General features: G+C 37.0%; 2 protein-coding genes across 2 annotated transcripts in view; one reads left to right on the top strand and one right to left on the bottom strand.

Annotated features, from left to right (window-relative positions):
* Window positions 1-1,755, bottom strand: part of PNO1 (partner of NOB1 homolog) — a 19,769-nt gene extending 18,014 nt beyond the window's left edge. The window contains exons 1-2 of the mRNA XM_077134422.1: window positions 1,366-1,755; window positions 981-1,130 (exon numbers count right to left, since the gene is read on the bottom strand). Of these exons, the coding sequence (XP_076990537.1) occupies window positions 981-1,130; window positions 1,366-1,560 (345 nt within the window). The 5' untranslated portion in view covers window positions 1,561-1,755. The remainder of the gene's footprint in view (window positions 1-980; window positions 1,131-1,365) is intronic.
* DNAAF10 (dynein axonemal assembly factor 10) overlaps window positions 1,741-14,579 on the top strand; it is a 25,982-nt gene continuing 13,143 nt past the window's right edge. The window contains exons 1-4 of the mRNA XM_077134421.1: window positions 1,741-2,258; window positions 10,104-10,204; window positions 12,561-12,691; window positions 14,382-14,483. Coding sequence (XP_076990536.1) covers window positions 2,076-2,258; window positions 10,104-10,204; window positions 12,561-12,691; window positions 14,382-14,483 — 517 coding nt within the window. The 5' untranslated portion in view covers window positions 1,741-2,075. The remainder of the gene's footprint in view (window positions 2,259-10,103; window positions 10,205-12,560; window positions 12,692-14,381; window positions 14,484-14,579) is intronic.

Below are 14,579 nucleotides of genomic sequence, written 5' to 3'. Positions count from 1 at the left end.
GCCCATGCAAAAAAAAAAAAAAGTATTGGGGAGAAAGCAGGAAATACTTAACATCCCCCTCTGGGGAATTTCTGCAGTGGAGACAAATAATTCAATAAGCTGAGCTCTCAATCTTAGGGCTTGCCCCTATGAAGCTTATTTCTGCAAAGGAGAAGCTAAGCCTACTGAGAATTATACCTAAGTCAATTCGGCAGGTGAACTCAATGTCCTCCCCGCTATGTGGGACATAATTCCCAGGGATGTAAATCTCCCTGGCAACACGGGACCTGACTTCCAGGGATGAGCAAGGATCCAGCATCAATAGAATGAGAAAGGCTTCTTGACCAAAAGGGGGAAGAGTGAAACGAGACAAAATAAAATCTCAGAGGCTAAGAGATTTCAAGCAGAGTTGAGAGGTTATCCTGGAGGTTATTCTTATGCATTATACAGATACCCCTTCTAGTTCATGGTGTATTCAAGTGGTTAGAGAGAAGTATCTGAAATTGTTGAACAGTGTTTCAGTAGCCTTGATTCTTGGAGAAGACTGTATAACTACATAACTTTTACCATGTGACTGTGTAATTGTAAAAGCCTTGCGTGTGACGCTCCTTTTATCCAGGGTATGGACAGATGAGTAAAAAAATAAGGATAAAAATAAACAACTACGGGTAGTTAAAGGGTAAAAACTGGGTACACTGAAATACTGTGGGTCAAAGAGAGGGAGAGGTAAGGGGTACAGGATGTAGGAGCTATCTTATGTTTTTATTTCTTTTTTTGGAGTGATGCAAATGTTCTAAAAATGACCATGGTAATGAATACACAACTATATATCATATATTGCATAATACGGTTGGCCTATATGTGTATGGATATTTCTCAATAAAAATATTAAAACTAGAGGAAAACCACTTAAAGTAAGTTCTATTAAGAAAAGTCTATTCATCCTTGATTCCTGTAGGAGAAACCCTAGTCTATTTGTAAATAATTGACATTCTCCTTACCCTGATTTCTACATTCCTCGATTTCAAATTAAAGCGTATCTGAAGTCCCAAATGCTCTACAACAGGCGTAAATATCTTCATCCAGTTTTCTTTTAACGGCGTATATCTGTTAGCTGGTACTGGAATTTTCCTAGTTTCTTCTTTTCCACCCTACAATGAAAGAACACACAACTCAGGAGTCGTCTGGAGGGTGAGAATGGAGTTGTAAAATGACAGATGATTCACAAAAATCTTTTAACCGAACGAGTTAAACTTCGGCAGTCATTTCTCTACGAGGAGCTCTCACACCAGAAGAGCCCCCGCAGCTTCAACATCACCCACAGGCCACCGGCTTCACCGGCCACTGGCCGCAGCCTCGCTCCAGTCCCACAGCCCCCTCCAGTACCAGGAGCCCGTCCCCAGAGAGGGGCGGGAAGACGGGCCTCTTCGCGGGCCGGGACTCCTCTGTGTCCATGCGTCCCGGGTCCCCGCCGTCCTCCGCCACAGAAAGCTGCTCAGCCTGTCGTTTCTTCACCCGCCGGCCACTCTTGCGGGTGACCTGGGTGAAGCCATTCTCCACCCCAGCGCTCTGTGCCTCCATCTTGGTTTCCACCCTCAGATATGTGCAGGGCAGGCAGGCTGTTCCAGTTGAAACACGTGCGCCGCCCCACTGCGCAGGCGTACCTCCGAGGATCCAGCCACTGCCGACCAGGCCTAAGGCTCCACCCCCTGCCTTAAGAAGGCCCACGTAGAGGACCTGAAGCGGTATTTTTTTTTGAAGGACCTATCCTAAAATATGCCTAATTCTTAATGCCCACACTACTGCTGCATAACCTACAGCCAAAATACCTTGTAGTATCTAATATGTATATGTGCGAACGTCAGTAAGTAACGACGATAAACAAGTTAATGCCGTTGGTGAAAGAGAATCTTGTGTGATCTCGGTAGCACATCTGGCATTTTGTTGGATAACTAAATCCAACTTCCTAGGACGTTAGGGAGCGAGGTACGGCAAGCGGGGGGGGACAAACTAGTTAAGTTTGGCGTCTGCCAGCCAGGTTAGTTTTTTCTTAAGAGTCGGGGGTGGCCGTTGCTGTAAGTGAAATCTGCTCGGCCATGTCGGCCTTTGAGAAGCCTCAGATCATCTCTCACATCCAGAAAAGCCTCAACTACACGGTGTTTGACTGTAAATGGGTGCCCTGCAGCGCCAAATTTGTGACGCTGGGCAACTTCCCACGGGGTACCGGCGTCATTCAGCTGTACGAGATCCAGCACGGAGACCTGAAGCTGCTTCGGGAGGTGGGTGCCGGGTGGAGACTGCCCAGGTCTGCCCTTGGGGGGCGAGTGCCGATCCTGAGGTCTGCATCCCTCTTTGCTTAAAGCCTTCGTCCAGCGTCCCCCCAAAATACAGCTCGAGCTGCGCGGGACTTGCGAAGCTAACCGCAGACTGAGGAATGCTTCAGTGTTAAAATTCTTTCGTTCGAGTCCTGAATTCTCATCCGCGGGCCATTTCATCCGCGCCCTGCAGGCCCCTTCTTCCAGCACCCTCGGCGCAGTCCAGCGCGAGGCCTCTGGGAAGCGAAGTTAGGAATTCTTGTATAAGTTCGAGGCCTTAAGGGGCATTTGGCAGTTGTTCTGGAGAGTCCGTTGCGAAGCCCTTGTTAGTATATTGCTTTTTCATACAAGCATAGCCACAGCGGCCCCTTCCCCCAGGAAGCCTACAGTAGTTGAAGCATTCAACCTAACACATCTATTCATTCTTTCAACAAGTATTAATTGATTATCTGGTATCCGCCGGCAAGTGATTAGCAAGGTCCTCGATCTCATGGAGTTTCTTTTCTAGTGAGGGTGATAATCGGTTAAATAATCAAAGATGCATAAAATGCAACGGTTTTATGAAAGTAAAAACAGATTTGGGACAAGTAGAAGTTGTTAATAGGCCAAACTGGGAGTGGAAAAGGAGGTTTTCAGAAGAAACAGAAGCCCAGTGGTGGGAGAGAGTTTTAAGAAGCAAAAGAAGGTCGCAGGGACCAGACCTTGCAATATTTATAGGCCATTTAAAGGATTTATGCCTTTACTCTTAAGAGAAATGGGACATCAAGCAGAATGTGGCAAAATCAGATTCATATGTTTTGTAATGAATACTAGTGAAAGAATTAGAGAATAATGGTGGATAACAAATTTTTATCACTCTTTGCAAATTAAAAAATGACGATTTGGATTGCCTGAAAAAAGTGATCAGGTATAATCAGGTGGTTAGGGTTCTATACAAAGGCAGTAAAGATTGAGAACTCCATGGATACTTGGAAGAGATGGGGGTTCAACCTATATTAAAGTATGAACACAATTTAGATAGGCAAGGTTAGATTAGAAGATATATAAGGCTCCATCCACGTTAAATTTCTGTAATTGCCTGTGTTATTGTTCAGTTTGTCTTCTCAAGCCAGGCAGTCTATTTAGAATGCCTAGGCATGGCCTGTACTTTTCCACCTTTGCTTATGTTGTTTACCATTTGGTCTTCAGTCACCTGTTGCTATTGTAACATTCAATTCCGATTACATGACTTAAAAGGAAACTTTTCCTGAGCGTCACACGAATGAACTTTCCTTTTTGTTGTTTTCCTAAAGTACGTTTTATGTGTGCCAGGAATATATGTTCTGTCCTTTTTATCTCTAGATTGTAAGCTCCTAAGGAGTAAGGTCAGTGTCTTCTTAAGTGTGGTTTGTAAGAGGTAGCCACTCAATAAATATTTGTTAAAAGAATGAGTGAATGTATGTCTGTAAATAGGATATAACTTGGGAAATTTCCAATATTGGTTTATTAAATATTGTTCGGGGTTGAACAAATGGGAAGCATTGGAATAGCAGAGAAAAACATAAAGCTGAAGTTTTAGGAACAGATGCCAGTTGAAGCTGAACCACAGAGAATCTGCAGACTTCTGCTTTTCAATAAGAAAATTTGTACACATTTCAGAAATACACTTACTCATAGATTGAAATACCGCTCTTTCTTTTTTGTAGAGATTGTAGAGAATTCTAGCAAATTTGTTTTGTTTGTTTTTTAGCAAGCTTGCTTTATAACAAGAGTAAAATATGTTCGTGATAGGATATTTAGAAAATATAGATAGGATTAAGCAGAAATTTAATGTTACCCACAATCTCAACCACAAAAATAGCCACTTTTAAATTTCACCTGTATCCTTAGAGGTCTTTTTTTCTACCATAAACTATCCATAGAGAATCTGCTAATCCAAGACACAGTTAGTTCTAAGGAACGACCAAAGGTATTTGAAAGATGACCCCCTTCCTCTAAGGAGCCTAGAGGCTCAAAAGATGGTAAAACATAACAAAAACACAGCTAAGAACTTACGTTGAATTTGGCATGTTAGTCCAATGGAAAAGAATATGGGTGAAATACAGTCTCGGTGATTCTCGACCCTCACTGCACATCAGGCCCACCTGAACGTGTTTTGTTGCTGTGGTTTTTGTATTTTAAAGTTTTCATGCCTTGGTCCCCGCCCCTCCTAGAAATTCTGCCTCAGTGAATCTAGACTAGATGGAGGCCTGGACGTCAGTCTTTTTTAAGCTCCTCCCAAGGGATTTTAATGAGTACCAGAGGTGAAAACCATTGGGATCAATGAATATTTTATAAATATAGTATGAAACATACTTGATTTGATTATTGAGGAACTTCCTCCAATCATTTGCTCAAAGGCCCATGAATAAGAGATAAAAACGTGAAGAAAGCCATCAGTCTTTTATTGACATCTTCCTTTTCTTGTTGGTAAGAGGGTAAATAGGGACTAGAGAGCAGGGCTTTCACATATGGGTGAGCAGTTTGCTTCTCCAAGTGGGGTTGAAATTCATCCCTTTGCCCAACATCAAGTCCTAAATGTGTGAAACTTCATCAGCCTATGAGGGACAACTTTTTTGATTGGTTCAAAGGTACCATATGGCCTAGTGGTGGCCCTCAAAGATGGGATCATGCTAATGGATGTTTATACTATAAAAATTAGTAATAAACTAATAAAATGCTGCCTTTTTTTAGCCCCTGTAACACTGAATTCACTGCTTGTTAGCATTTGGTTGACTAAACCTTTTAATGTTAACGACTACCAGGATGTGGGGGAGGAAATACTGACAGGCTGTGCTATACCCACCCACAGACAGAACAAAAATAGTTCTCAGGGGAATTATCCATCATGGGCTTTTTTATAATGTTAATTTATTGTTGTAGCGAAGACCTAATAGCTAAAACCCAATCATCATTGTGGTCATTTTCAGTGTCACATAACAAACCTCATTAATATGTACTAATTTTCTTTGTGGAATAAATTCTGCAAAAAATATGTGTGTGTGTGTGTGTGTGTGTGTGTGTGTCTATTAACCAATCAGTTTTCTAGTAAGAAAAATTTAAATTAACCACCTAATTCTTTTCATCTTTTCTTTCCAAAGGTAAAATATTTAACAGGGGCAGGGAGGGAACCTTTTTATGAACTTTAAAAATTAGCATCACTCTGGTGTCCTTTCTTAATTTTGTTACTATTATGATTTCCATAAATGTCTGAGGACAGAGAAAACACTCCTACTTTTATAAGTCTCTTGGCTCACATAGCTCAGTCCTTCTAAGTGGACAAAGTGCAGTCCTCTCCGCCATGCAGATTACAATGTGTTCATTCATATGAGTTCATTTATAATATGTTTATATACTTTGCGTTTTATTTGATTTTTGCAAAATAGCCCACACGTATCTATAAATCTCTTTATGTTCCTTTGATTTAGGGACAGAGAAAAGAGATGATGAGGGAAGCATTATACATATATTTATATCTTGTAAAGATATGAATAGGTAAAAAACAAAAGGAAGAAATCTCAGAGTTATTCTTGCCTGTCCCATTTACCTCACCAGCCATTTCAGGATTGGAATATTTGTTTGGTACTTCTTATTAATGACTCTCAGGTTTATAGAATGGGGGTAGTAATAACATGTTTATTTAATTGATTTGCTTGTGGGCCTGGAGGCAGCTTAGTTTAGTGGAGTTTGAAGTCTTCCTGCTCTTGAGACCTTGGGCAAGTTGGTCTTCTGAACTCCAGGTTCCTCATCTTGAATGTGGCGTTCCAAATACTTATTTTGCAGTGTTGTATGTTTTAGAAAGAAAAGGGCTGTTCTAGTCTAGAAGATCCTCTAGGTCAGTATCTGGTGTGTAGGTATTTGATATATGGATACTATTTTCATTAATACATGTAGATGACCCAGTAACTGTAAAGGTTATGTCAGCCTTGGGACATGAAAAAGTAGAGGTTTCTCTCTCCCTAGGACTAGCGCTGAAAGATTCATAAATGTCACTTACCTTCATTTGACAAATGTTGAGCCGGTACTGTGTGCTGAACAAATTAACCAAGGATCCCGCGCTCATGATATTCACAGTCTAGAAAAGGAGAAGACAGATAATTGAATGAATAAATAATTTTGTTGGTTGGCACAGTAAAGAGATTAAATAGGGTGAGATTACAGTGATTGGGAGAGCATGGGGGTTCCACTGCAGATTGGAGAGGTAGGGAAGACCTCTTTGAGGAGGTGATATTTGAACCAAATGAGAATAAAGGAAGCATGACGATATAGAGGAAGAGCAGTCCAAGCATTGGAAAGAGCAAGTGTAGAAGTCCTGAGGTGGAAATGGTCTTGATATGTCTGAAAAGCGAAAAGAAAGCAGGTGTGGCAGGGGTGTAGTAAAGAGAAGAGGAGTAGCAGGTAGTGTGGTCAGAGAGACAAGTAAGGCAGATTTCATGAGGCTTTGTACCTTTCGAATAGCACATACCTTGGTGCCACTCCATTGAGTCTGGGGGTGTCTCTGAGTGTAGATACATTTTACTTCACTCCTTTATATTTGTAATAAAGTACCATTCTTACATCTATACAGTGGCAAATGGGAAATATCTAGTAGAGGGCCCATCAAACCAAACTAGCCTCATTCTTAGTTTGGTTTCCTCTAATATTAGGAGTTCTCAGATCTGTTCAGATGTCAGAGTGTCTGGACATTGTAGTCCTGTTTTTAGAACACCATGAAATATGGGAGTAGTCAATTCCATCTGTGCACAAGGAATAGTTTTTTGAGTACAAAATTTAACTCTATTACTTATTTTTATCTTTACATCACAAAAATTAATTATACATAAATTTTTTAGTCTTCATATCTAGCTTTTCACTCATTTACTAGTATTTTCTACAGATAAGCCAAAAAAATTCAAGAAAACTTAAGTTTGAGAAAAACATATCCATTGGCTATTTGTGTGTATATCCATTGGCTATTTGTGTGTATGTGTCAATTTTCTAATTTCCCTATTAGTTTATGTTAGTACTGTAAGATTCATGCGTTCAGGAAGCATAATTTGAGATTCTCTATCCTAGAGGGGAAAGTATGGTAAAAAGAATAGCATAGGGATGAAAGTTTTTGCTTCCAGTTTATTATTACTAGAGGAAAACCTTTTAGAAAATCTTAAGAGTTGTGTGCTTACTATAGTGATTGAAAAGTAGGGGTTAGCTTTTAGCTCTGCCATGGCCTAGGGAGAATTGAAATCCTCATTAGAGGTTTTAGGTCATAACATGGAATTATGGGAAGCAGAAAGTCCTATCTGATGGAAGAGAAGAAAATGGGCAACCAGTTTTCCCAATGCCTGAGAAGACTTTTCCCAGAGGGTTGTATCAGAATGATGATGCAAGTCCCACTTTTTACTGCCCGCAGCTCCTCATTCCATGGTCTCCTAGAACCATATCCCAGACCATCAGAGTCATCATCAAAGGTTTAGATCTGGGGCAAACCTAGTGTGAAAATGAGAAAAAGGAGAGGGTAGCTATTTCATCGGTTGGAATAAGTTGGAATTTTGAATTAATTTAATCATGAAATCTGTATCCTAATAGTAATTAAGTACTATATAATTTCAGCATAGTATTTCAGATACTTTATTTGGGAAGGGGAAGAGGAAAGGAGGATACAATGATTTGGAGTTGGAGACTGTGTTGTTAAAGTGACAAAATTTTGATCCTCAGTGTTATCCCATTTTAAGAACTCTTTTTCATAAAATTGGAAAAATAACTGAAATAAATAAAAAAAATTTTTCTGATGTCGTACATTAACTGATGCCATCTTAGATCATCTATGCATTAAAAAGAAAAAAACTCTGGTTTTTTGTTCATCAATATCGATCTTTTACAATCAGGTAATTGCAGGTGACTGGTTGGGTTTACAAGATAATTCCAAGGAAGGCTGTGAATGTTTTTCTTTTAAGCCTGGCTACGTGGTATACTTGCTCGTTTATTCAGTCCCAAAGAGTGAGAATGCTCGATAAGCTGAGTTTCCTAAGCCCTATACCATACAGTAAAATATTTTAATTCTGAAAAAAAAAGTTCAGTTATAGTTTCAGTATTAAGTGAACTTTGTTTTTTTCTTCTTTGAAAATTATGTATGCTCTACATGGAAATGCTCCACCAAACATTTAAGGTGGTAGGAGAATTATTCTTTTAATTATTTGAAATAGCTCTAGTGTCAGGAATGAAGATTGGCTCAGAAGCTGAAGGGTTACAAGGGGAGATGTCCCAAAACCGGAAAATTCTACAGAGGGAAGAAAGTTTATCTGGATGTATTGTTGCAGGAAAAAATCAAGTCAAAGAACAATATACTGATATCCCTTGACTTAAACAAACCCATGTGTGCTTGTAAACGTGTAAAGCAAGGTCTAGAATGTTGAGGATCACTTCTTGGGAGTAGTTAAAAGGACTAGCTTTTACCCTTCATTCTTTTGTTTTGTTCGAACTTTCACAGGGAGCGTATATTACTTTTGTAAACTTTAAGAATAAAAAATTTTAAAGATTAGAAGAGAGTAAATAAGGAGTAGCTTTGCCCAGTTCAAGCTGAAAGTAATGGGAGGTGATATCAAAGGGCTAAAGTGTGGCCAAAGAACAATATGCTGGGGCAGATATAAGTAGTGGCCTCTTCTTCTTCCAGATTCCAGAGTTTCTAGGAACCAAAGCAGCAGAAAGAGCAGTTGGACTTAAGGAGGAATTCAGTGACCTGGGCAGGTGGAGTTGTGGGCAAGTGGGGGTAGAGGGGAAATTGGAAGACATCAAGAAGTAAAAGGAGAAGAAAGGAAGGTGGAGGAGGTGAGGGAGAAGATATGATGAATATGTATATATGGGAGGGGTCAAATATGAACAGATATTTGGAAGGTAAACTCCTTGAGAAAGGCCATCTCATTTGTCTTTGTATCCTCTTCTTTCTACTTCAGTACCTTGCATGTAGTAGGAATTCATTAAATGAATACATGCATGTTGGGTAAATTAGTGAAGTTCAGGGCTTCAGTTACCTCGTCAATGACAGAATATTATAATAGATCATTTTCAAGGACTCTTGCAGTGATTCATTTCTCTTCCTGTGATTTCTCCATATGTCCATATCTTTTTTTTTCCTTTTGCATGGGCAGGCACCAGACCCGGGCATAAGACCATATCTTAAACAGGATATTTATGTGTGGTAGTTTTGTGAATATGACTATATACAATGTTATGAGTGGCAGTCTTTCAAATTAAAGAAACTTTAAAAGATTGGCTGGAAGAAAAAAAGGTTGTCTAATCCATACTAATAGCAGTACCTTTGGTAGTCAGAGGTAGATAGATATATGGAGAAATTTCGCATATTTTCAGTTTATAGAGTGCTGCAGGAAAGAATATGAGAGACTTAAACTTTTGTTCCCATAGCCATCAGAAGAGATAATATCTTCATTATGTTCCCATTTCTACTGAGGATCTCAAGGAAGAATTCCACATTAAAATGCTGAAATTTTCATATTTTCAAAATCAGTGGGGATGGTAAAGTTGTCAGCATTTCAATGTCTCGTTGGTGAGATGAGAGGGAAAGATGAATATAAGCATGGTTTCAAAAATTTAATTAAAATTCTCCCTTTTTGGCCGTTATATACTTTTAAACTCTAGAAAAATAAGCAAAGGAAAGACATGATCACTTTTATCAGAAAACATTTTAATTGCCTTGTGTAATATGTGTCTTATTAAATCCCAAAACAGAGCCATAAATATGGTCTTGAAATAGCTGCTTACATAAATAATATATCCTCTCTCTTCCGTTCTCTCAAGATTGAAAAGGCCAAACCCATTAAATGTGGAACATTTGGTGCAACATCTTTACAGCAGAGATATTTAGCTACTGGAGATTTTGATGGAAACCTTCATATATGGTAAGATTTTTAAATCAGCATTTCGACAGATGAGATCATTTCTCGTTACTGCTCTTCCTGTGATAGAAAATTCTAATTTTAAAATGTTTCCTTGTTCAATTTTAACATTTTATAAATATGTAAGTTATCTTTTAATTATGTTTCTAGATTTCATATTCAGTATCCATTTGAAAATGCTAATCTATTTTTCTTTATTTCAAATAATGTTAACAGTATTTATTTTCACACGTATTGTTTGAGTGCTAGCATTTAATGTCATGCATTATAAATAAAAGTATATTCTGCTTACACCTTTAAGGACACAATATATGCAAACGCCCATTTATAATGCTAAAAAAATAGTATTATTTACATTTCAGAAAGAGATTTTGTGTTACAGAATATTACACTGCAATGTGTTTCTGTTTATTTGTTTTAATTTTTAAATGTAGAATTCCCCAACTCATTTAAAGGTTGTTTTTCATTTATATTTTAATGATTTAACTAATATCTAAGCACAATTTTTAGGAAAGCATTGTTGAACAAACCAATATGAATCTATTTTGAGTGAACAAACTGACAAGTATGTCAAATCCTTTTAATTTTCATGTTTTAGAGTTATTTCATATTTAAATTACAATTGGATGAATTGAAATTCCTCTTTAATTACTTTTCAAGAATATCACATATTAATTATTTAAAGTATACAGTAATATCATGATTTCTAATATGACCTTTCCTGATTCTCACTTAGAATGTGCTACTTTAATTAATCTCTATGTATTCATCTGTTTTAGAATCATAGTATAAAACAGAATGAAGGTATTTTAATTTCCTGTTGTTTAACTGATTAATAGTTAAATTAGCATTTGTTAGAATGCATCAGTTCTTACATGCTATGTCATATACTTTCAGAGAAGTTGGACAGGAAGCTGTCAGAATTTTACTTTAAAAACTAAATGTACAATCAACACAAATAGTGAACCTCTAATATAAACCATGGACTATAGTTAACAGTACAATTATAATATTCTTTTATTAGATTGTAACCAATGTGCCACACTAATACAAGATGTTAATAATGGTGGTGTGGGAGATATGGGAACTCTGTATTTTCTATATGATTTTCCTGTAAACTTATATAACTTCTTTAATAAAAAAATAGTAAGTATACTTTATTTCAACACAAAAATGTGCAACAACTATAACTGTTGATCATCTTCCTAATAGAATTTCTTAGTATAGTGCAGGTTTTATGGACTTATTTTAATTGATAAATCCTATAATTTCATGTGAAAAGAAAAGGAATGTTTTAAAGTCTGTAAAAACAGTAAAACAGTTTATTCTTTTAACTAGAACCACTTGATCCTTTCACAATGTTGGTACAAATATAAGCATCATTTCTAAACTAGGCTGAACTATCTCAAATTTTGATTAGTGAGACTTTCCCTGATAAATTTTGGGCCAGAAATAAGTTGAGATTGCATTTTATGGATAGTCACATTCTTTAAAAAAAGGGAGGATATATTAAAAACTGACTTATTAAAGAGAAATGTAGATAGAGACTCCAAACAAAGAACAAAAGATGAAGGAAAATGGAGCAAGGCAAGAAAAGTGATGTATTAATATAACCTGTTTGAACCATTCAATACCCAAACATCATCTAGCATAGACTGGAACACACATAGTAAGAGGTACTTTTCTACTTACCTTCCCCTTTACTAATGTAGAAATAGACAAACGTCGGTCAGTTTGGCTATATTTGTTATGACTAGTATGATGATATACTGAAAAAATATATGACTTGATGGAAGTTGGCATGAAGTTCAGTAGGAAATAATACATTGTAAAATAAGAAATGTATACAAAGTAAACACTACTCATATTTTATCCTTCAGAAAGGTATCAAGGTCAGATTATCAAGGCCTACTTCAAAAGCATTTGAAATCACTTTGAATTTATTCCATATGTAAAGCAGGGTTATCAGATTCAGTGCACCAAAGAGTCAACAGATTTGGGACCCCATCCCAGAAATCCTGATTCATTATATCTGTGGAAAGCCTATGCGTCTGCATTTATTAACAAGACAAGCACCCGTAGTAATTGATGTGCAGAGGTCCTACACAGATCATATTTGAGGAACGCTGGAGGAAAGTGGGCTCAGGAATTAGAATTCCAAGTTGAATGAAGACAGTTCCCATTGGGAGCATGAAAGAAGCTGGTATGGAGAAAAAAAAATGTTAAAATAAATATATAAGTAGCTTCATAGCAAAAACCTGTATTATTGAACAAATATCTAAATATGATGTGTTTTTATACTGGACTTGAATGTTTGGGATATGTAGTGGATGTGAGAATCTGTTTTCTGTTTGTTCAGGAATTTGGAAGCTCCGGACATGCCAGTATATTCTGTAAAGGGCCATAAGGAAATTATAAATACTCTAGATGGTGTAGGTGGACTAGGAATTGGAGAAGGAGCACCTGAAATTGTGACTGGCAGCCGAGATGGTGAGTCAGAGTATTCTGTGTATTTTTTAAATTTTTTAGGAAAATCTGTATAATGATGTGTCCTTTCTGTGGAAATCTTCTTCAGTTGTCTTGACGTCCCAAATCTAACAATCTTGTCTCTACTTTTAATAGGCGAGTTTAATTACGTATACCTCAGTTGTTTCAGACTTTTGGATATTTTGAAATAGAGACAAAAGACTTCCTATTTTAATGTTGAGCTAGTTCAGCTACTGAGGATGATAGTTTCCTGGGAACCTTGAAGATTAAAAATTTCTTCACAGATTTTTGAGGCAGTTGACAATATAAAAGTGGGTAGCAGCTTTTCATTTTCTTTTTTTAAAAGCAGAATTGGTACTTGTGAGAATTGTCATATTGACAGCTGGTTGAAAACCGAGATTCTGTGTTCCACCTGCTGAGCATTGTCGAGCGAGAGCTCCAACTCTGCTTTTCCACCTTGTGGTGACTAAGAAGGGAGAGGCCAGTAGGTGTCCAAAGCTGTCCTGAATGGCTATACCAAGGCAGAGTTCTTTGTTGCTTCATTAGGGGTGCAGGAAAGGTTTGGTACTTTAGTTGGTTCGACTAGTTTTTTTAATGGTTGCTCATGACCAGGAAGAGATTGTTTTTAAAAAAAAAGTGAGATGTGATTTTTTTGATAGTTGTTCAAGAGCTGGCTATGTTCTAGAAATAAATTTTTTTCCCATTATAAAAGCAACACAGAATATAGAAGGAAAAAAAGCATTCTACCACACCAATGCAAACCACTATATTTCTGTTTTCCTTTGCAATTTTGCATAGTTATTATCAGTGTGAATTTGCATTTCCCATAGACATGAAACTTGTTTGTTACTAGTCCAGTACTTTGAATTAAAAACAAAGGGGTTGAAATTAAATTGAGAAAAATTGTTTGTTAATTTTACTTAATATTTCCCTCTTCTCTGTTGCAACAGGGAAATTATACTTAATTATATATAACATAGTATTTTAAAACCTTGTGTAAGAAACCATAGATATAAAAATTAGAGTTTGTTCATCTGTAAAGAAAAATACCCGTGGTTATGTGGATAGTAAAGAAAAAAATTAAAGTTATAATGATACTTTTACTGTTCTAAATAAATTAGACAAGATATTAGTTGTTTTAAAATGCAGTTTTATTGAGATACATTCATATGCCCTATAATCATCCAAAAGTGTACAGTCAGTGGTTCATAGTATCATCAGACTTGGACATTCATCACCACAATCAATTTAACATTTTCATCACTCTAAAAAAAAAAATAAGAAGAATAAGGATAAAAAATAAAGATGAAAATAAAAAAAGAACACCCAGAACATTCAATACCCCTTATCCCCCCCAATTATTTGTTTTTTGTCTTTATTTTCTTACACATCAAAACATTAGTTTTAAGCTCAAACGAAGAAAATAAGGCATGATATGAGTTATATAACCTTTGCATTTGCCTTGTCAGTCATGCCTTGTGGATAATATGGGATCAGTGTGTTGGCTTTTCTGTATCTATTAATTTGGAAATCAAGTCAGATAGTAACATGAGTTATTTCTCTGGTATTAAGTACAATTTAGCCAATCTATAATATCACCATAGACACAGGAAGCCACAGAAAAGCAATGCTGCAGTGAAACACTGTGATCATTCACTGTTAAATTTTGCTAACTCACTTTTATTCATGACAGGAACTGTGAAGGTGTGGGACCCAAGACAAAAAGATGATCCTGTTGCTAATATGGAACCTGTGCAAGGAGAAAACAAGAGAGACTGTTGGACTGTTGCATTTGGTAAATTGTCGAAGAATTCTTGTATTTGAAGTATCAGATGGCAAAAAGCACAGTGCTGCAAGAAAGCCTGATAAACAGTCTCTTTGTAGTCTGTTT

Source organism: Tamandua tetradactyla, chromosome 17 (assembly GCF_023851605.1).
Source record: "Tamandua tetradactyla isolate mTamTet1 chromosome 17, mTamTet1.pri, whole genome shotgun sequence".
In the NCBI taxonomy this organism is placed as follows: domain Eukaryota; kingdom Metazoa; phylum Chordata; class Mammalia; order Pilosa; family Myrmecophagidae; genus Tamandua; species Tamandua tetradactyla.
The sequence above is the reverse complement of the archived record's forward strand: the minus strand, read 5'-3'. Positions and strand labels throughout refer to the sequence as shown.